The 23862-nt window shown below is 42.4% G+C and overlaps 1 protein-coding gene across 6 annotated transcripts in view; it reads right to left on the minus strand.

The window, feature by feature from the left end:
- Positions 1–23862, minus strand: part of MORC2 (MORC family CW-type zinc finger 2) — a 38116-nt gene that overhangs the window by 12944 nt on the left and 1310 nt on the right. For all 6 annotated transcript variants that reach the window (XM_046640449.1, XM_046640444.1, XM_046640448.1 and 3 more), the window contains exons 2-10: positions 17358–17411; positions 15460–15494; positions 9964–10032; positions 9363–9453; positions 5945–6053; positions 2257–2416; positions 2032–2143; positions 1375–1500; positions 683–762 (exon numbers count right to left, since the gene is read on the minus strand). In XM_046640449.1, the coding sequence (XP_046496405.1) occupies positions 683–762; positions 1375–1500; positions 2032–2143; positions 2257–2416; positions 5945–6053; positions 9363–9453; positions 9964–10032; positions 15460–15494; positions 17358–17411 (836 nt within the window). The remainder of the gene's footprint in view (positions 1–682; positions 763–1374; positions 1501–2031; positions 2144–2256; positions 2417–5944; positions 6054–9362; positions 9454–9963; positions 10033–15459; positions 15495–17357; positions 17412–23862) is intronic.

Raw genomic sequence — 23862 nt, forward strand, 5'->3', positions numbered from 1 at the left:
AATTCAAAGATTCAAAACTCTTAGTCATGCCTTCTGGATCCCACAGTGCAGTCCCCGCTGGACAAGACATGTGTACTGTCAAGGAACAGGAGAGCTCTGAGAGCAACCTCCCTGCCTGGACCGCAGAATTGACTCGAAAAGGACAATCAAGGAGGCCCCAAGGAAAACAGGCACTATTTATACCAGAGTCCTGCTTTTAAACTTTACAAACGAATCAGAACAGGTCAAAAAGTGCCCAAGGCAACCAGAGTTAAACTCTCAGCAGGGGGTGGAAGTTATCAAAATCCTCAGCAAAACACTTTCCATCAAGCAGCCAAGAAGCCCTTTCAGCATGAGAGACTGAGATTTTTGCCCTGGAGTCAGGAAAACCAATTTCACAAGTATTCAGGCCAGAGAATAGCATTCGGGATTCTTTACTCTGGGCAAACCAAGGAGGAGTCGACACTGTTTTAGTCAAGTCCCTATAAATGGCTGAAGAAGAGAATGTAGAGCCTGGGGAGAAAAACTCCTGAGGAGACTGGCACGTTGAGGGGAGAGGCACAAAAAGAATTGGACCGGTGGTTCAGGAGGACAGCCTGTCCCCGGGTGTTGGACAGAGCTTTTTCCTGGATCCTGCTTTGGCCATAAGCAGTGTCCCCCAGATGACCCCCACCCAACCCCTCCTGTACAGGGGGAGGATTACCAATCCGCGCTACGTGCTCAGCTTTCTTCACCTCCTGCTCCGCACGTGTCTTGAAACGGCTTGACGTGTACTTGTACATCCTTAACAGGGGAGAAAGTAACCTGAAGGCCAGAGCAGCAGCGGGCAGGGCGGCAACCTAGCAGCTGAGAAAGTACCCTGCCTTCCTGCCTCCTACCAAGCTGCACTGTCCTGGCCCCTTGCAATGAGTCAAAGCCAAGTTTATTTTAGCAAAAAGACTCAATTCCTTATTCCACTTGCCCCTTGTGTCCCGCTCCATCTTTGATAAGCACCCCGACTACTCACCAGGTCTGTCATTAATCCCACAGCAGAAACAAACCTCAGTAATCGGCCAGGGCCTTTGCTTTCCTCTACAGTGTGTAAAGGCCCCTCGGCCCTGAAGTGAGAGGCTCAGACAGCTCACTATGCCAGGCAGGGCATCATCCCCATCACAGAAGGCACTCACACTCAATGAGCTTCACCAGCCAACCTCCACAGCCCGTCGGCCACCTCTGTGCCCCCCTCAGGACCCAGTTGTTTTTCCACGGTAAATTACAGGCAGCTTAAAGGCCCAAACGCAGTCAACACTGTCAGAGTCTCTCATCTGGCATCACTCCAACAATGCTCCCAGAGAAATTCGGCCAGGCCCTGTCCCTGGCCCAAGAGACAGCAGGCCAGGGTGGGCAGGCCCCTACCTGGGCTTGTACAGGCAGCAGGAGAGCCTCTTGGTCTGCACTTTGTGCCCGTGGATGAAAATCCTCATCCGGGGATCGATATAGAGCACGGCAGCGTAGGCACGGAAGGAGCGCCGCTCTGGCTTCCTGGAGGCGGCAGGAAGGAGGAATGCTGTCACCTCCCCCACAACCAGCCTGAACAAGAGTACAGCAGGAGAGCCTCTCTGCAGGCCCTCCGCCTTCTCACCTCACATCTCAGCTTCTCTTGCTGCCCTGGAGGGGTGCTCCCTCAGTGTGGGCACCACATCCTGCCTCCTCTCACATCCCCAGCACAGGCACCAGACAGACACCTGCCCTGGCCCTACCAGTGCCCCACCATGGACACAGCAAGTCCTCTCCCCTCCCTAGGCCTCAGTTTCTTCTTCTGTCAAATCAAAGAGCTGGAGCAAGGGAGCAATAATCTTTTCTTTTGGCTTGGCTTAAGATCTGCTGTCCTTCTATTCATCCCTCCTGCCTTGTGGCAAGACGACGTGGCGTTCTCAGCTCCATCAACTTTAATACTGGGAAATCCAGGGAATGAGCTCTGCCCTCTCTCCCTGAAGTTACCTTCTGAGCTCTTCCTCCCTGAGAGAATGAACACCAGTTCCAGGACTGCTCTCCCTTCCCAGCCACACTCACGTGCCCTCTGGGGAAGTCTCTGCCATCTGGATGTCTCTTGGATTTGACATTATATCTAGCTCAGGCTCTCCGTTATCCATGAGTTTGAGATTGAAGATGATCACCAGTGTTCCTGAGAACAGAAATCCTCCTTTCATTCTGCCAGATGCCCCCGGCCCGTCCCCAAACCACTCGTGGCTCTGGAGCTCCCGGATTCTAAGGGCTGCAGGCTCAAAGCCTACTTACCGCTGTCCCCAGGGATCTTCATGAACTGAGTCATTACATCTTCCTCATTGCGGAAGGGAGAATACTTATAGATGAGTTCTGTCTCGATGGCAAACTTCTCCACATTGTCTGTGACAGGTTCCCGGGTCCGAGCATTCCAGGTGGGCAATGGGACTATCACCTTTGAAGTAAGCACAGGCAGACTCTTTGAGAGAGGCCCCAGAACAGCATTCTCCCAAAATGGGCATCCTTCTTCTCCCTCCCCACAGTGGCTCCACACTGCCCTGAAGCTTCACAGCCTGGCGCCACAGGCTCTGCGGCTTCTGACCCTTCCCAAGACTCAGCTTCACATCCTTAGGTTCTCTGGGTTATGCTGGTTTATGCCCTGGGGGTCTCTGCATGGGCAGTTCCCTGCTTGGGATGCCCCTGGCCATTTTCCTAATTTGGTAATAACTCTACTGTTTCCACTAGGGAAAATATATTTGCAATTATCTAGTGAATCTGAAGATATACATAAACATAACCTATAACTCAGCAATTCCACTCCCAGATATGTATCCTAGGAGAAACTTTGCACATGTGTACCAGCAAACATATAAGAATAACACAAATATCCACTACAGAGTAGATAAACTGTAGTATATTTATACAATGGAACACTGAGCAGTAATGAAAATGAACCAACCAACAGCTACTAGCATCAACATGGATGAATCTCACTGTTTACACGAGAGAAACAAAACACAAAGAAAACTCTCTACAGTATGAGTCTGTTTATATAAAACTCATAAATAGGCAAAACTAAACTATTATTCAAGAACGCATGCGCAGGTGACAAAACTATAAAAGAAAAACAGGGGAATGATCATCACAAAAGTCACCTGAAAGCAATTCCTTCAGATGTGCGACAAGGAGTACGATTGGTGAGGGGCACACTGGGGACTTCTAGCATCAGTCTCCGATGGTGGCTACATGAGTGTTCACTTGATGATTATTCTCTCAACTGTACATATATTTTAATACACTCTTCCATATGTATGGAATTTAATCTTATGCCTAACTAACGTTTTAAAAAATCCTACTTTCGTCAATTATACTTCAATAAGGCTGGAAAAAAAAATCTTACTCTTTCTTCAAAAATTCTTCTTCAAATGCCACTTCCCCAGAAGCCTCAACGTGCTCCTTCCCCTCCCCCAGCCAGCTGCCCCAGGAGCCCTGCGGACTACTGACTGCTGGGATTCCCTATCACAGCAAACCAGTCCAGGCACCTCAGAGGTTCAAATCAGATGGCCCAGCCTGAGGCAAAAGAAACTCTGTATTTTAAAAAGTGCCAAACTGATACACTATTAAGAGTTCTGAGACATTTTACTGGTTTCTAAGAAGATTCGTGCCTGTAGTATTCAACCCTAGGGCTGGTTTGGACACATTCCTACCCAGCCGAAAATGATCTTATTTTGAAATCTTGGCTGAGTTCGCACTGGAGTACAATCCAAAACAGTGACCTTCTAGCACCAAGTAAGGAAAAAAGTTTCAACCTAGCTTTTTCACCAGGGGAATTGAGTTCCATTTGTGTTCTGTAAATTTGTACCTCACTCTGTACCTCCCACTCTTCACAGCAGTCCCAGGTGACAATGGCATTACTTTAAACTGTGGGCATTCACTTCCACTGGCACCCAGCGGGGCCACTGAAATCCTTATCCTTTAGTTTCAATATCAACACTCTCTTGGTTTTCCTTCTACCCTCTGGCCACTACTGTCTCCTCTGCTCTCTCCTCTCCGTGGCTTTTAAATGTCGGCATGTGCGAGATCCGAAGTCCTCTTCCCACTCTACAGACTCCATTAGGTGAACTCATTTGCTACCAAGAATCTTGAAGCCCAGGCCTCCCCCAAGCTCCAGAACCAGACTTAACTTCGTATGTCCAGGACAAAACTTACACTCTTCCCCTCCAAACTGCCCCTCTTCCATTCTTCCCCAGCTCCTGTCAGCTCACCACACCCCAAATGCCACATCAGCGCCTGAGTCATCTATGACCCCTCACTCCCCTTTCCCCTCTCCACTGATCAAACACCAACCTGTGGGTCCCACATGCTAAAGAGATGACTCCTCCTTTCTCTTACTTCCCTGCTGCGAGTCCTGCCAGGCTATACACCAGCCAGGGCTCCTCAACTGGTCCATTCCAACGCCCCAATCTTTCCAATCCAGTCACCACACAATAACCAAACTAATCTTTTAAAAAAAGGAACTGATACAGTCACACTCTCGCTTAAATTCCCTTTAACGGTTGCTTTTAATGAAGTCCCAAATGCTCACCATGGCCCTGAGGTCAAGCCTGACCTGGGCCTCCCTGCCTTCTAAAAACACCCGTTTCTTCAGGTGGCCCCTCTGCCAAGTCCCTTCCCACAGCCCTCACCAGCTCTCAGGGCCTTGAACAGACTGCTTCTGTCGACTTGAACACCCTCCTCCCGCCACCCTCAGTCCATCAGGAAACACTCCTGAAAACTCTAGCCAAGACTAAGCTCTCCCGTCCTACCTCCTCCCAGCAGCTCACTCTTTTCAGCTGCAGCCCTTTCTCACTCCAAGTATGCCGAGAACTGACACACTGCACCAAAAAGGCCAACAAATCCACTAGCTTGCCAAGCAAAGATGGTAGAAAAAGATAGCCTTTCATTCCCAACATGAACTAATTTGCTATGATTTAGCAAATTAAACAGGGCCATTACAAATTTAGTCACAGTTAACTAACACAGCTGACTTAGATTGAAGTTTTGTCCGAATTCACCTATCTGTTTACGTGACAGCCGTGGATCTCTCTGCAGACCCTCTCGGCCCCTCTCTCAAGCTCTGGCCTCCATTTCTCAAACACGAAAGGAGCTAAGAGTCCAGCCTGAGGCTGGGCAGACCAAGGCCTTCCGTGATCCCACCATGACAGGCACAGACCTCACCAGACCAGCTCTGCAGATATCTGAGCCACCAGGCCACAAAGAGAATCAGATGAGCATGTGTTTAGCTTATATAATTAACTAATTACCAAAATGTTTTAAAATCATAATATTCTAGATTCATTAGGCCTTCCTTCCAGCATAGCAATATCAGCTGGGGCTGAGTGTCAGCTATCATTTATTGAAGAATTTAGGTTCATGTTTTCCATATGCTTACCTGCTTCACTACCTGCCTAGGCCCTGCAGGTCTCTGACTTGTAGCCTCTGACACAGATGGTTAGAGCAACACATCTCCTCAAAAGGAAAATGTGCTCATAGTACATTCCACAAAATCACCATTATATGGGATAGACAGTGCTGTTCCTATTATTACTGCCAGCTGTGCTCTCCACCCAGTCACGGAAGCCCAGAATACACCCCTGATAAAACAACTCTCCACAGTGATCCCCTCCCCCTGCCCCGTCAAACTGAATCCAAGCTGCACATCTAGCAGAGTCTCAAATCTAAGTCTTGGTTCCTGCCACCTGATGGCCTCATTCTCAGAAACAGGACAACTGTTCCTCTGAAGCTTTGAGACTACTTCCTCTCACATTAAGACATCTACCTTAACCCCTCAACCAATTCATCCAACCAGCTAATCTCATAACAGGGGCCATGGCTGCAATCCTGCAACCCCAATGAGCCCAGCATTGCAAACGACCTACAAAAACAGCCTGGGAAGACCCAGAAAATGTGGAATGGTGACTGGGACCATAAGGATGGGACCTACTTCATCAATGCCTTCCTCCTCGTGAAAGGTACGAGACAGGAAGAGGCAGGTCATGGTGTCTTCCTTCTTGGTGAAGAGAATAAAATCCTTCCCAATGCGCATTGAGCCCCTGAAAGGGAAGCAGAAATGGGTTATTCTCCTAGGGATTCAAAAGCTCATCTGAAAAAGGAACAAACCCCCGCTTTGGATGTGACTGAAACTGCCTCTGGAGGGCTCTCCTAAAGGCCCCCTTAGGTCCCAGGACCCTGAGCTGAGTTCCACAGCCCTCATTCCCTCTCCTCCCATCTGACACTCCTCCCTCAGCTCTTTCCATTGGTCTTAGTCTTTCCCTATAACCTTCTTGACCACATTTACCCACTGCACAGGGGTTTCTCACCACCCTGCTAGGGCACGTTCACTGCCGATCACCAGCCCCAGGTTAGTCTCACCCCTAACCTGTTGCCACAATGGTAACAAGTAACCCTACCACCCATGCTCTGGGTTCATCCCAGCTACACAAGGGCTGCTGTACCCTTTGACTGTGCCACCATCAGCTTTCACTCCAGTAGCTGATACCTTCAACACATCTTCCATGCTGACCACATCCAGTTCCCATACTGTCCTTCCTTTGCTGACACAAACTCCCCTCCTGTCCACTCATCAAATGGCAGCACCATCAAGGGAACAGCCTACTGTCTATGCTCACAAGTCCTCAAAAAAAAAACCAGTACAACCCCAAGACTCAGACAAATGCAGGGGCTAACCATACAAAATGTAATTCTTGACCACAGTTTCTGAAGAGGCCTATAATTAACTCATGTTCTATAATTACAGTCATCTTCTCAGAGTTGTTTTGTCACCTCAAGTTCATTATGATACACGCAGGTCCCTGCTTTTGGATGCAACAGGTTTCTGGGAAATGTGCCTTGAGGCTGACTTCCACAAGGCAAAAGTCTGAATGGAATCAATTGCTTCCTTCCTCTGTTTGGCCACATTAAACCCTCCTTGCGGAGCAGGCAAGGACAGGCCTTTCCAGGCAGCATGGAACAGGGCAGAAGCATGAAGCACCAGTGGGAGGACTGCTCACCAAACAATTGGGCTGTTTAGCTCCTTCCTTCTAAGCAGCTTCTGGGACTTTATGGCTATTATCTCATTTAGTCCTCATAATACCCCAGGGAGATGATGGCAATGGGAAGTCTTATTACTCTCTTCTATATACAAATACAAACCAGGCTGACATGCCAAGCACACAAATGAATGCCATGTCCCAGTTCTCCAAATGCTTAGGAAAACTCCCAGGACACTATCCAGAGACACCCTGGGGACTGCCAAGTTCTGTTTCTCCTCCAGTTCCTAAGGCGCTGGCAGTGCTCCTTCCCCGGACAATTTCACAGTCCTCTTCCTTCCTTCCTGAAGCTTACCGGTGGCAAAATGAGGCACATTATCTTGCCTTCTGTCAAAGCTTACTCTTGCCCTAATTCGGCAAAAACTCTCTTTGTGTCTTTTTCTTCCCTCTTTCTTTGATTCTGACCTGGAAGGCTGAATAGCAACAACCGCAAAATGCCACCTCTCTGCTGGCTTCCCTGCTTCTCAGCCCTATTCTCATCACAAATCACTTCCTCCTGAAACTTTTTCAATTTCTGAATAGGTTTCCAAATTAATACACTCTGAACACTAGATGGCTCCATCTCAATGGGTCCTTTACAAAAGCCCATCTACTAAAATATGCTAACAACACTCTCAATTTCGGCACACTCTCCTTCCTGACCTTCTAAGCACTTTCAGAGTCACATTTCATTTGCTCCTGCAACTTGACCTGTGAGGGAGATGGTCAAAGATTAGAACCCCATTTTCTAGATCAGGAAAGATATTCAGAAAGGTTCAAACGGCTTGCCTGAGGCCACAGAATTGGTAAGATTAGGCAGGAAGAGGCTGGCCAACAAGCCAGATAGAAAGTCAGGGTTTCTCACATCACACTGACACTAGGCGACCTCAGTTACTGGGGACTTAGATCACCCACACCAGAATCACCTGGGGAACCTATGAAAAACACAGATTCCTAGGCCCTACCTCAGACCCACAGAATCAGGCCAGGAGTCTGCCACGGAAAGACCAAAGGAGGAGAAATAAAATAAGAAGCCAGAAAGCAGGCTGGGGCTCTCATAGCAATGATAGCATTTAACCTTATCCTTCTTGGTATATATTATAATCCCAATTTATAAAGGAGGAAGCTGAGGTTCAGAGAAGTAATTAAGGGTCTGAGATGAGATTTAAACTTTGTCTAATTGAAGTGAGATGGACAGCAGCTCCGATTTTGAAGTCAGAAAGACCTGGTTCACATCTCAGCTCCACACTTGGGCATTTTTACACCTTTGGGCAAGTCACTTCACCCCCATAAACCTCAATTTCCTCAGCTGAAAATGAGAATAATGGTAACTACACCACATGGGGCTATAGTTGAGGATTAAACGAGATCTTCCAACTAAAGTTTTTAGCACAGTGCCTGGCACATGGTACGTGCTTCTTATTATCATTTGGTTCCTACCTTGAGAGACAAATGGCAAAGTCGAGGTACCAGGTCCCTGATGTCTTTGAAAGCACTTTCTTTCTTCCCCACACACCCAAAGCACACTGCACATGAGGGACAACTGATGCTGCTGACTGAGCAAACCAATGCCCTATTTCCAACAAAACAACACATTTCCACAGCAAGACTAGAAACGTGACTCAGAATTCCATTTGTATAAACTCCAGTTCCACTAAATCTTATTTCTTCCAAAGGTATGTACAGCTGGAAGTGAGCATTTCAGAAATAGAAACCTTTCTCTTGGGGCTTCACTCAAAAACAGAACAACACATTCCAATCATCCAACAAGTGGGAACCAAGGACTGAGAAAGAAGTCCCAAGGGATTTGAAGACATTAGGTAGGCCCCTGCTACAGGGCCTAGCAGGACATGTCAGTCGAGACCATGTCCTCTGGGTGGGAGGATTCAGGGGTCTCTCTTACTCACCCTGGATCCCCAGTGCTTGGCACAAAGCGTGACATGTGGCATGTGCTCAGGGAACACTGCTGCACTGTGAAGTGATCCCCTCACCATCTCAAATACATCTCAACCCCACATAACAACCACTCGCGTCCTCAACCATAGGTGAAAATAAGAATTTTCAACAGGAGAGGTATAATTCCAGAGCACAGTGCCAAGAGAAACCTACCGCTTCTCTCACTCCGACGGGTTTTGGATGTTCATACTTTTCAATCTGTAAAGTAAACTAGGCTGGACAACAGTTGGTAAGTCCTCAAACCACCACTCCTTTCTGACTTTCCTTCTGTTTCAGAGTTACAACGATGGAAGCAGAAGAAAGTTTTCACTGGACAGAAGCATGAGAGCAATGCTTGATTTTGTTTTGAGTCCTGTGACAAGTTTCTAGTATACTTACGATTTTAACCCATTCCCATACTGCCCAATCTGGGTGGACTCAGGTGTTCGCTTGGCTGACTTCCCAAACTGGATAACACTGGCAGCATCACCTGAAGCGGCAGGCAAAAGAGAAAGTGAGAAGTTTGCATTTCTTTCCCAGGGTCCTAAAAATTCAAAGGTCTGAGCCTTAATAAATCTAAGCAGTGTTGTGTGTCTACTGAAAACCTCTGTCCAAGGAAATTCACAACCATGAGGCAAATGGAGGCAACCTCTGACTGGCCTGTCAGTACCACCTCTATGACCTTGTTCTGTTACCAGAACATGGTAATAAGGCTAGGGGAGGCCGCTGTAGTACCAGCTCCAGGATGTTGACAAATACAACATCAAGAGACAGGTAATCTGATTGACTACAGGTTGCCATTCAGATCCTATCTCCCATGCCAGGACAAGACCCAGCAAATCCATTAGTGGAATTAAGCCTGAGATGGTGCAACAGACTTCTCTCCCCAGGTGGATCTTCTGATCACAATAGTGAGGCAACAGAAAAACAAGTTAACAGAGTAAGTATCTGTAAAAATGGTCACATCCTCCTCAAAAGCAGCAATCATCTCATCGCTTACTTGGATCCATTCCTGCTCCATCATCCAAAAAGCAAAGCATAAATCCTCCCCGAAGGTCCTCTCGCCTTTCTGTAAAAAGAGGTAGATGCCATTACTGGGTGGTAACTCATAGTGGGAAACAACATGGATATGATCAGCAGGTGAATCAATGTGAAGCTTGGTCCAAAAAGGTCAAGTCAAACCCAGTTTCTCCTTCTAACAGTCCTAGCAAGTGCAAGTTAAACATCAGGGCCCTGGGGGTGGGAATTCCCATCAAAGGTTCTCTAATGCTTTCTAGTTCCTGACAAAGTTTGAGAGAATCTATAAGAAGGGCAGGAATAACTGGTTCAGCATCTAACCACACCCAGGACCACTGAATACGCATGTTTTCACACATATCTCAATTATCCTTCTGCCTCTCTCCACCTGGATTATTCTACCTCTGCCCTCTGCTGTGGACCCCAAGCCATTAAAGCCACTCCAAGTACTACAAGCTCTACCTTATCAACATTGCTCAAATTCAACAGAATACCTCGTTTGTGATTAAGTCTGGGGTAGCTTCCACACAAACTGATCAAGCTAGACATGCTATGGGCACAGTGGTGGCAGCTGCTATCTAGAAAATGAAGTATTACATCTCTACGTGACTATCCCCAGGGAAACTGCAGTTTCTGAGCTATCTGTATTCATCATCATATCGCCTGCTTGCTATGGGTCCTTGAAATGGCTCCCCAACCCAGGAGTGAGAAGGCATAGGGTGCAGTGAGAGCTGCCGGGTTCCCAGCTGGCCCTGCTAGGAACTGGAAGGAGGAACAGTCCTTTGACAATAAGACACAGAGAAGCCACGACAGCCCCTCCTGGCCGATAGGAAGAGAACACAACAGGCTGTGGCTGCCATTCCAGTGGAAGAACCTCTGAGTCCAAGCATGTCACAGGTACTGGAGAAGATTCACAAATAGGGAAGGGGCCCAGAGTAGTTTCCAAGGTGCCTTTTGACCCAATGATCAGGATTAGGTGGACAAAAGAGTAATAGCATGGGCCTAGGAATTAGGAAACCACTTCTACTAAAAGGAGGAAGGTCTGTGTAAGGTACTACAAGGACAAGCCCAAGGCTGCTTTGGAGCCCAGCTCCTAATTGAGGACTTTTTTGGTCTCCCCCAAGATGCAATTCACCAACTTTATACAACTATCTAAGCTGGGGAATCTCAGTTTAAAAAGCTCTCTGTCCTCCCCTCAGGCTAAAGATTCAAGTGAGTCATGACCGCCTTCTGTTAAATGGACTAGTTAATATAATTTAAAATGCTATTTCAGAAGTACTATAAACCACAGAGATTTTCAAGTATCACTCAGTGTTCAGGAAGCTGAACTTTGTGAAACATTGGTAACAAATGCTTCTTGAAAGTTCAAGGGCAAGGTCCTTCTTGGAAGTACTACTGGTAGATAGGAAAATTTCTCCCTGTGGCAGTGCCTCTTATCTGAGTCTAAAGAATCCAAAGGAGATCCAGCAAGCAAGAGCAAGTGCAAGGAAAGTGCAAAAAAGCACTTTCTTCAAAGTTTCCTTCTAGGGGAAGCGAAGTGTCATAAGGAGACTCCAACTGGGTCAGGTATAGAGCATGGTAAAAGAAGTGTTCTAAATCTAGCCCAGAGCCATCTGCTGTACAATGTACACTTCAGCCATAAACTGCACATGAAGACTCTGCTTTGGAATCTAGAAACTAGTTCAAGCCAATTACATTTTTAAAGTCCCCAAGGATTACTGGCATTTCTTGAACACTACCTAGGAAGTTACTTCTAGGCCCTTGTGTTTGTTAGAACAGAATTCAGCAGGCTGTTTTAACACACAATCATCACTTAACAGTGGATCTGAGATTCCTTTCTTGCTTAAGGCCTTCACTTCAAAGCTTTTTCCTGTGGTTTATGAGGGTAAGAGACCCACCTGTGGAGGATGTGAAACTGACCTCAGGGGCAAGAAAGACTAGCTAACACAGCAGAAACTTCAGTAACAGGCAGTGCTGAGTCTTCACCTGACACAATGTTGATCCCAATCACTCATGTAATCAATGAATATTTACTAAGCACTTCCTGTGTGCCTGGCTCTGTGATGAGGATAATAGCAGTGAACAATGCAGATGTGCACTGCCTTCGTGGAGCTTACAGTCCAATGGATGCTACTCTAACAGACTAGGTAAGCATGTGGGTTTAAGCAGAAGGAGACTAAGAAGAGTACCAGCTGGGGCTGGCCCCGTGGCCGAGTGGTTAAGTTCGCGCACTCCGCTGCAGGCGGCCCAGTGTTTCGTCGGTTCGAATCCTGGGCGCGGACATGGCACTGCTCGTCAGACCACGCTGAGGCAGCGTCCCACATGCCACAACTAGAGGAACCCACAACGAAGAATACACAACTATGTACCGGGGGGCTTTGGGGAGGAAAAAGGAAAAAATAAAATCTTTAAAAAAAAAAAAAAAAAGAAGAGTACCAGCTAGAGCAAAACGTAGCGTGCCTAAGAATCACCTAAAGAGCTTGTTAAAATACAGATTCTGGGCTCTACCCTGGAGAGACCCCTGGAGAGTGGGTCTGAGGTAGTACCTGAGAATTTGCATCTCTAACACACTTCTGAGTGATTCCAATACTGTCCATCAGTAGACCACTCTTTGAGAAGCACTGAGCTAGAGAGAGCAAGACCTGGAAGGTTTCCCTGCTCAAAAGTATCTCCCCAAACAGTCTACCTGTTAGAGAGGCTTTCCTCATACCTGATATTTACTTTAATCAGTCAACTGAGTGAGATCTGAAACCTCCAAGGACAGGATTTTGATGAAGGAGAGGGAGTTCTGGACAGAGGAGAGTCTAAGCAGCTGGGGGTTGTCTGCTCCCCCTCCCATCAGATATCTTGGAAGCAAGACGGAAGGCAAAGCCAAACTACCTTCTTTGCAGTTGGGCTTCAGATCCTGGTAGCAACTATGTAAGATTATCAGAACCAGTTTGCAAGGCTGCACATCTAAGCTTCCCCCAACATAGCTAAGTCTCACTTCTTCAAATGAGCCGGACATCCCTCCATCCAACTCCCACTGAGGATAAGACAGGAAAAAAAAGGAGTGGGAGAACAGATGTAAAAATGGAGCTCTATGTCAAAAGTCAGAGGTGATAAAATACTGCCCTTAGCAGAAGCTGTAATAAAATTACATCCAAGTTCTTCATGGTACTTTGCAACCTGTCTGAGCAGTATTCACTTCAGTTACATTTGCTCTAATTTTCCATTTACTAACCACTGAATCGGCAACACAAAAGTCATCTTTCTTTGAGGATTGGCACTCCCTATCTAAGCAAGTCTACAAGTCAATAAAAAAACAGTCTACTTCTGATAGGCACGTTACGGTCTCGCCCCGTCTAAGAATGCTTTGGGTGAGTGAACACCTCGGTTTTTTGAGAGTCTGATTCCTTTCTTACCCTTCTCAGGTTTAAACACAATCTTTTAAAATGTGACACTGTGGTGAATTCAAGCTACATCTGATATTTGGGGAGATTTCCAAGTTCAGTATCAATTTAGTTTCAGAAGGGGAGACAGGAAAATACTTTCCCCCCACGTACTAACAACAAGAACTTTATAGTATTAACATATTACTAATTCTATTATTTTACTTGTAAGATGAGGTTGCTTTTTTCCCTCCTGTTGAATGTGTTAATAAGGCACTGAGGTAGAAAGGTGCGAAATTTAGGACATCTCAGCCAAGACTCCCAATCTTGAGAGTAAATCAAGTCTTTTCCAAAATGCTATAGTGCTTAGAGCTTCTACTGCACCATTTAATCCTTAACAGCCTTGATAGTTCCCTCAGGATCAAGCTATTGTTCTCTTGTCATCTGTAGAATGTTAACTGTCTCTCCAATTAGAGACTAAGCTCTCTAATGAGAACTTAGCAAAGGCCCCACCCTCATCCTCTCTTAGCTCCTCCCAAAGCACAAGAGGAGTAACACTGAGCACAGAATAAATGCATACGGGGCCTTTGTCATTTACATTGAAATCCGACTGTTCTGAGGCATTCTCAGTGTAAAGGACTAAATTTCCTTACTGAACTTCACCCACCAAAGGTGGCAGGAGGCAGAGATGATGTTTTTCAGAAAGCTTCTTCCAAATAGACTCAGCCATGATGATCTGTCCCTTCGATGTAACTTGGAGGCCCCCACTCTCTACTTTGCCATTGGTACAACGATTAAAACAGGTGCCATTTCTTTCAGAGGTAACGGTTACTATTACTCACTAAAGAACAATGAGATGTAAGATACGCACTGTAGCTTGGGAATGGCCCCTCCACCTGGCCTGAGAGTTTAGTAACCATCTTTTAACATTCTTCTGCTGTGCCCCTTTTTCCTGTTACTTTCTTCTAAAAATAAAAGGAGTCTTATTTTCACCACTTTGGCAGAACCTTTTGAACAAAAGGCTTTGAGAATTTAAGCAGTATAGCTGACTTTAAGCTCTTCAGCATATTTTCTCTGCTCCAAAGTATACCAGGCAGGAGAAATTCATCAAATCTTGAAGATTTTTCATAATTATAACATTGGAGGTTCTGAGAATTACTTCTTAGTTGTGTGCTTGTTCTCATTTATCAAATGGATCCATTAAGAAGAGGGGTTATTTGATAAGTGTATATTCCTATAAAACATTCAAGTCTTCTCAGAAGCTAAGACAACGTTATTCAAAATATTACCTCAAATCTTTCAGAAGACTTCAGAAAAGTCTGTCAGAAAAATAGATCATGCTAGCCAAACTGGATTTAAAAACCATCTTCCTCTATTCCACTTTCAAATTTTTAGCATTCAAATGACCAAAAAACATGCTGGTACATACATTGAACAGGTAGAAAGCAAACTATTTAAATTTTTTTTAAAAAGGCCAGTGATAATGACTAAGAATTCTTCCACTGTTGTACCCACTCTAGGAAAAAGAGAAAGGATCTTACTGCCCAACAGCAGAGCCAATTAAATAAGCAAAACAGGAGACGCCGACAATATCTTTAAATCTCAAGCAAAGCAGTGCTCCTTCCTACCTGACACCTCTGTCTGAGAACATCGCCTCTGCAAACCTGATTATCAACCCAGGAACTCAGCTGTTTTATGCAACTGACACCAGCAACTCTCCAGGCTGGGTCTGGTCCTGACCAAGGTTGCAAAGAGAGAAAAAGTCCTCCAACAAGATCTCTCTTTGGTTGTAGGTACTACAAACCTGGTCACCTGCTAACTCCAACCAGTAAAATCACTGGTACTTAATCATTTCACTCCCTATGACTCTACTCCATCATCCCCATAAATCTCCTGGTGGCACCCCATGGTAGTTTCTTTACACCAACATTCTTGGTTTCTATTACACACCTGACCGGGGCTGCCCTGTTTCTACCGAAGACCTGGAGTAATCCTGTCATCTCCCCGGGCCCAAAAACCAGTTGTTTCCCACTCATTTCTTCTTAGGTACACAACAAATGCATTAAAAGGAACCAGACATTAAAAGAAAGGACTGACATCTGTCTTACCTGCATAAATATCTATTCTGGTGGCATCAGCATCTCTGCAAAATTAAAAGAAAAAAATCAAGATCCAAATGAGAACATGAAATACCAATCATCAAAATACATAGTATTTTAAGTGGGATGCTTACTATTTTGACTCTATTTTCAGGAAATCATACAGAAACTTGGTATACATTAAAGCTATACTTTCAAACTTGCCAACACAATTTTCCTTATATGTCTATGAGACACTTCTAGAGCTCTGAATTAGTCAAAATAATCACATGACACGTAGGACCTGGATACATTTTTTAAATACAAATTACATAGTTGAAACATCTAGAGGATAAGAACATTTCCCTTTACACACTAAGAAATGACTAAAATATGTTTCACTCATTTGATGGCAATCACAAAAAATGTTCCAATAACTTGTCCATTTTTCCTTCTCACCAAAATATTGAGAAAAAAGGAAAACAACAGTCTGCCACAAAGCCTATGAAAAATCAGGTCTCATAGTATATGTACTACAGTCAGCAGACTGATTCATGAGCCTATCTTATCCTCCCTAACCTTGAAAGAAAGTAGGGGCACTCCATTAGACAGCAGCCATCAGCTAAAATACAAATTCAGCCATCAGTGAAGGCTTCCATAAAGGCTTGGACGCAATCTAGTCCAATTCTGCCAACTGCAGGCAAGAAAAATGAGGCACAGAGAGTTTCACTGGTTTTAAATGCAAAAAATCCACTGAAACGCATAGAGCTTGACATGTACCTATTCTGAAACATGTAAAAATATTTGCAAATATGAGAGAGATTGGTAAAATGTGTGCATGAGCAGGAACACATACTCCCAGAAAATCTCCAGTTCACCATATACTACAAAGCAGTCTGCCACAGCACACCATGGTCTCACTAAGTTAACAAGTGGCAAATTCAAACATAGTTCCATTAACCGACAACATTTTTAAGTTGAATAAAAAAATTATGAGCCAACCAAGATTGAAACAAAATGGGAATTTTCTGGTTAAACAACTTGTTAAACAACACACTTCCATGAGCAGTCCAGTAAATAAGAACAATAAAAGTAATAATAGTGCAGGTTTACGGTCTAGACACAGGCAGACAAAGAAAACTATCAGTAAGCTCATTAACTGGAGATCTGTTTAGAAAATAATTCTACTGTCAACGCATCCTTTTCTTCCTTCATTAGTCATCAATACCTGGTCAATAAACAATGTGTCCGAATTATGTTTGCATTCAGAAACAAGACTGAGACACTATTTTCATAATATAATTATAAACAGAATCTTGATTTGGGTTTTGCTATTTGTTTATTTCTGAACTAACCCAAACTTCTTTTCAGTCTTGTGCAACATTTCTAGGCTTCCATCATTCAAAACTCACAATAAGACAGTGCTAAAGAATGATTTCTTCCAAGCACAGCTGCTAACAATGGAAGATGCTTTGATCAACTAGAGTTATCTAACAATCAAACATACATTTTGGGAAGACACAATCAATATCTTTGGTATAATTTCAAAGACATTAGATGCTGTACTATCCTGGTAGCACAAATTAAATCAGAGCTTGTCTTGCTCATTAATTTGATTCCTAAGTTTCTATCTTAATTCCCTGAGTGTCACTACAATTATCTTGCTCTAATACACAAGGGAAGGTAGCTTTGGAGGTCATAAGTTCATTATTTTTAGGCTAGAACATAGAGTAATGCATAAATTAAAGTTAATCAAGTAAAGTGCAAGTATCAACTAATGTGCTATTAAAAATACTTTTTGGATAAGAAGCCTCTTAGGAGTGAGTTGCAGCTGCTACAGAATTGCCTTTCTCCCAAGTCTTCAGAGAGCAAAGGTCACAATGATCCAAAAACATTTCAAGCCAAGAATGTGCCTGAAGACTACATACCTGGCATTATCAACCAGTTCAGCAAGAGCACCAAACAAGAATTCATGAGTGGTTCTGAAATGATAAATACTAAGAGTTAGCAAAAGAATTACGAAATTGAACTATGACTCCTAATAAAAAGTCAAGGTTATAAAATATTTATAAGTTTTTAGACAATCTAAAATCGCCATTTGTATTGTCGAATTACACTACTGAAATTTAAACTTCCCCACAATTTAAGTGTTTCCAGAGCTTGCTAATCCCCCTCAAGTGTTAATCAAGTTCTGCTATCTACTCAGAAATGTTTATTCTTACTATATTGAGTAGAGACATCCATTCTGAAGCATTAAACGATTCCTATGTGTACTAGTGCTGAAAGCAGTTTTTTTCACTATTCATATTCTGCCTAGAAAAATGCCTGTATTTTATTTTTCAATGTCTTAACTAAGCTGCCAGTTTCTGCATATCTCTAAGCATGCTCAATGGATAACTTGTTAGCATTTTGCTTTATCAATACTAGCGTGTGATCTACTGGTGAAAAAAGAAAACCCATCCACTTTTGCACAGTTTATAAGCAAAAATATTCCACTTGAAAGTGAGAAGACTTTCTCTAATTCCGGTTCAAAACAGAACATTCTCCACATTAAAGAAAGGAACCCAAGACCCTCTTGAACAACTCCTTCGAGGACAATAGATGTGTGTGGTCTCCTAGGACACATTAAAGTTAACCTCTTCAAGGAAGGTAGCCAATGGTCATCTCCTCCTCGAGGAGGCTGCTCAAAGTTTCGGTTGGGTAAACACACAATTACCATGTTATTCAGAACTCAATAAAGATGATATTTATGCATAAGATGTATCCTTACAATTCTTCCTCCATTTACACTCTCTTTAATTTGTGCTATTTCCTATAAGTCTTATTAGATATAAAAGTAGGACGTGTCCACTAAAAACCTCGACTTTATTTTTATTTTCTGGGTGAGGAATATTCGCCCTGAGCTAACATCTGTTGCCAATCTTCCTCTTTTTTGCTTGAGGAAGATTGTCACTGGGCTAACATCTGTGTCAATCTTCCTCTACTTTATGTGGGATGTCACCACAATGTGGCTTGACAAGTGGTGTTAGGTCCGTGCCCGGGATCCAAACCTGCAAACCCCAAGCTGCCAAAGCAGAATGTGTGAATTTTACCACTACGCCAACGGGCCAGCCCCCATAGAAACCCTGACTGTGGATTAAAGAAATATAAGATCATTAATCCACATAATATATTACCATCAGCAATTTTTCAAAAGTAACCAAATTATTCCAGCTGATTTTTTTGAATACAAAGTTTCAGCCAGCAGATAAAGTGAAAATTCCTCAAAATTTAGAATGAAATATACCAATATTAAAAAGCCAGTATCTAGAATCTGATCACTCACTATATTAAAATAAATTGTAAACATATTTTTATAAAATAAATACCCAAAACTGAACTGTCCAGGAACACTGGTTTTTCCTCAAGTAAGTTTTCAAATTTTTACAAATGCAAATTTTGAATTAAAACTACCAGTTCTTGGAATTTTAGGAGGAACTTTGACCCATGAGATCAGTGAATATATCTGTTGCTAACCCAAAAGCAGCATCAATAAATATTTTTTAACCAAAAGCAGCAATTTTATACCTAATTCACCTAGAAAATAAAGTTCAAATTCTTCTGACCAAAATTCAATTCTTAATTATTTTACATGAAAAAACACAATTTTTTTTCTTTTTCTTTTTTTTGGGGGGGAGGGGGTGAGGAAGATTGGCCCTGAACACCTGTGCCAATCTTCCTCTATTTTGCATGTGGGACACCACCACAACATGGCTTGATGATCCACGTGTAGGTCCACACCCGGGATCTGAATCTGCGAACACCAGGCTGCCAAAGCAGAGGGCATGAACTTAACTAGTACACATCTCCACACCAGCCCCGAAAAAAACAATTACTAAGAGAAAAACCTGCATAACACATCCATATATTTAATTATTAAAAATATCTAAGTCTCTAGAATCATCATCTTAACTTCCCCAATTATCAATTGAAGGAACCAAAAAGTACTCTGTAGATTACTCCACTAAAGAAATAGGGAGAAACAAACTGGAAAATTAAGGTAATTTGCTGACAGTAACATAAGGTAAAAGTAAATGTGACATTTGCTCTCAAGATTTCAACCAGTCATATTCATCTGACTTAGAAGTGACTGAGAAACTTACAAAGTAAATTAGTTTTCTATACTCTGAATTTTTTTAATTTTGAAGGTTGTTATATAAAAACATAAAATAAATTCTATTGCAATACTTCTCATTTCAATAAGAATCAGTACTTTTACTTAAGGAATCTCAGAAACACAGCTCCTGGGGAAAAAACAAGAACACAATCATAATAAGAATGAGACTACAACTTGTATGCAGAAATATTTGGAATAAATAAGTTAAATAATGAAGTATCTGGCCTTTAGTAGTGAGAATGGTGAATATGAATAATCTGGAAAATCAATTCTGATACCCTCTGCCATCAGGGCAAAGAAATCAAAACAGAAACAGCAACTGCTTCTCAGCAATACATATTTCTGATTGCTTCACACGAAAATGAGAAACATTTAGAATTCAGTAAAAAGTTCTCAAAAAGGCAAGCACAAAGAAACTCTGGCCAAGTTTCCACTACTTTCCACATAATGTTTAGAAATGTGCCTTGTATGTTTAGAATCTAAAGAAAACATTCCAAATGGTCTTTGTTGTTCCATACAGTATTGATGCTGTTCCGCACATACATATTTCAGATAAGTTAAATATTTTTTTTTTGACAGACATCCTTGAAATGTAGCTAAGGGGTACTTTTGTGATGTATACTAACACATCATAAAAGGGGCCTTTTGTGACAAGTGTTGGTAATGTCAGTGACAACAGTCAATCTTCTCTAGACCGCCAACTGATTAATTGATCCTACTAACGAATGCTAACACCAGGGTTCTAGTATCTCTTAAACTCATAAAAACCAAAACATACCAACTCATAAGTTCTCCCTTTCTTTCAAATAATGTTGAAAGAGGTGTATCATTGCTAGCTAGCATTTGAGATAGAGATATTTGAATATCAAAAGAAATTTTTTTCTTCACAGACCTAAAAACTCTTTGCATGTGATTCAAGAAAGATTAACCATCTCGAAAAAGACAAAAATTTTCAAACTCTTTCAACTTTTCCTGGCTTTTATACAATTTGTACCATGAACAAAACAGTTTTACAGCTCAGCATTTCCAGTAATAGATTCACATGTAAATCTACTCATTATGTAAAGAAAATGGTCTCCCTATTTATATTCAGCCTGAATTTAAACCAAGAGACTTAAACCAATAAGCCCACTAAACAGTGATAGCTTGGCTGAGTTCGTCGATATGCTGACAATAGTTAACTGCCCTAATTGCTAGAAAATAAAGCAGAAAAATTCTAGAGCAACCAGTTTACATTTGAGTGGCTTTAATACATTTAGAGTGTGAACCTACATTTCAATAGGATTATAAGTGATAAGAAACACTGCCTCTAGAATTGACAAGTTCCTCCACCTTAACTTCACATACGGATAAAACAACCCAAAAATATCATATGGCCAAAATGATAAGTTAGTAAATGTGCCAACAGGAATAGACATAGAAAGCAGGCATCCTGGCTGAAGCATCCTGCTGTACCAGAACACTTAGCAGGTCTGTGGAGTGCCTTAAGATATACATCTTAAGCCAAAGGAACATTACTACCACCACTACATCTGGAATCTAGTGCCTAGATTTCTCAACTTCTTACTCGCAGTCACTGAAGCCACCACCAAAGAGCAGTAACAGCGTAAAGCTCCTTTTATTAAAAAACACTAATTTTTATCATCTCCTACTAGCAACATCCAGTATTAAAAGAAATTAGCCTAAGACTCATGTTACAATGAGAATTTCCCAAGTTTCCTTTAAACCTTAACTTTGTTGTAACCAAGAGAATAACCATCAATAGTTATCGTAGTTAATAGCCAAAAAAACTCAAGACAGATGTTTATCATCTCCAACAAATGTTCCAGAATTCACTAAGAATTTATCTAATGACTAGCACCAAACAGCAGGTTTGGTACACACACTGATCAACTTTTGGTTTCTTTAAGCTAATATTACAAACAGAACAAATAATACTCGCCATCTAGTAAATGTTTACTACGTACCAGGTATGAGCTAATTATTTTATAAACACTATTTTACAAAATCCTCATAATCACTCTCAGATTAGCCCCATCTTATAGATAAAGAAACTGAGGCTCAGAGAAGTTGACCTGCCCAAGGACACAACCAGGAAGCAGTCAAATCCAAGCCTGGCTGGCTCTCAAGCCCATGCTCCTTCCACTGCACCACACTGATTTCCACCCTTGTAGCCTGGCTCTGTTTGCAAGTCTACATGAAATGGCAGGTAGGCAAAGTGTCATTTCTTTCATAATTCACAATGTGGCAATACTGTAAATGTCAGACACCCTAACATGGTCTTGTTTTTAAAATTAGAACAAAGGAGAAGGTACCGTAAGACAAATCTTCCCTTCTCTGAAGGTGACATTGTACCACTTGACAAGATGCGATACATCTACCATCGTTAGGAGTAACAAGTCATATCTAACGAAAATTTAAAAATTTGTTTCCTCTAGAAATGAACTTCCCGTCAGGTTACCACAATAAAAAAAAATCTCTTGAGACTGGCTACAAACCAAAAACTTTTCTTGGTGTTCTAGGGTGTGCATTTTCTTCTGGCAGGACCGTACACATTCAAAAGTAGACAACTTCAAAGGTGTGATCCAGCTAAAAAATTCCAGAGCTTCCAAAATGATACATCCAACCCTCAAATGTTCGTACAAGGAGGTGATTCCAGTTCAACATGGTAAGTCAAATTCACAGAAAATTCTCCACTTTCACTTTAAACAAGTGACTTCACTGAGGTTCGATTCTTTGCCTTGGCTCTGTCCACCTACTCCTAATAAAGTAGCAGAAGAAATAAGCAAAGAAATATCTGAAAATCCTCAAATTACAGGCTCAACAAGATAAACTAAAATTGAAGACTTTTAATGTTGGAAGTAAACCCTTGCTTTACAGACAAGGAGACAAGCTTTTAAAGGTAAAACTAACTAGAGTCAGTACTGCCTAATCGTTAAAAGTACTAACCATTGTGACCAGATCTTATTGCCTTAAATCTGCCACTTAACAGCTGTGTAACCTTTGGCATATAACTTAATCTCTCCGAGCCTCAGTTTCCTCAAATGCAAAATAGAAGTAAGCCTTCTTCCAGCAGGATTACTATAAAGAATACTTTCAACCATGTTTAAAACAGTGACTAACCTGAAGCAGTTAACTGCTGTTACTATTACAAGCCTACCTCAGGGATATTGCAGGTTTGGTTCCAGACCACTGCAATGAAGCAAATATCGCAATAAAGCGAGTCACACAAACTTTTTGGTTTCCCAGTGTACATAAAAGTTATGTTTAAACTATACTGTAGTCTATTAAGTGTGCAACAGCATTACGTCCACAAAAATAACGTACGTACTTTAACTAAAAAATACTTTATTGCTCACAAGTGCTAACCATCATGACCCTTCGGTGAGTCATATCTTTTTATTCGTGGAGGTTCTTGTAAAAAACAGTTATCTGTGAAGTGCAATAAAGCAAAGCACAGTAAAACGAGGTATGCTTGTATTTCACCATCAAAGACAGTCTTTGGGGAAGCTGGAACAAGAACCCAGTTTCTGAAGTCTCGGTTCATGGTCTTCCAAAATTATCATATAGTCTGTCTTTCCAAATTTGGCCCTTCATTCCAAAATTCAGAACCGAGATAACCATTTATCAAACACAATTATCTGTGAACATCTAAGTGGACTTCAACTGCTTGTTCTTAATGTAGCGGTCCAAACATAAAAAAGGATACTGAAAGCTCTGCCTAAGACTATGTGATCAACTAGATGAGTAACCTTTGACCAGCGACCTTATCTAACTGAATTTCAGATTCACCATCCATAGCATGAGAATTCACCTAGGTGACCTCTACAGTAAAATGCTCTTGTTCAGTTAAGAAGTGTCCTAAACAAAACAAAATAAAACCAGGTTCTGATTCTTTGGCAATTCACTTCACTACTCAAATTCTTTATTTCCTTCATAGGAAAAATAGCAAACAAAAAATTACAGACTATCACAAGTAACATGTTGGCCTTTCCCATAAAAGGCTAAAACTTACTGCACTATTACTGGCTAACTAAAATCTATAGTCTAAACCCTGAAGGTGGTTCTTCAGATCTCTGGGCCATTCATTAAGTTGCTCATCACTTCTAAAGGTACTAAAATGGTAGAAAACTTACTCTCATCTCAAAAGCAACAAAGGAATGTATAAAAACACTAAGTAGTTGTGACCCCACTGGATTACTTCCAAGAGAGTGGAACTAGGGATTAACCCTGAAACATTCCAGATCAAGGCGGAGAGATGGTCATTCTCTCCATGA

This window comes from Equus quagga, chromosome 15, assembly GCF_021613505.1.
Source record: "Equus quagga isolate Etosha38 chromosome 15, UCLA_HA_Equagga_1.0, whole genome shotgun sequence".
Taxonomy (NCBI): domain Eukaryota; kingdom Metazoa; phylum Chordata; class Mammalia; order Perissodactyla; family Equidae; genus Equus; species Equus quagga.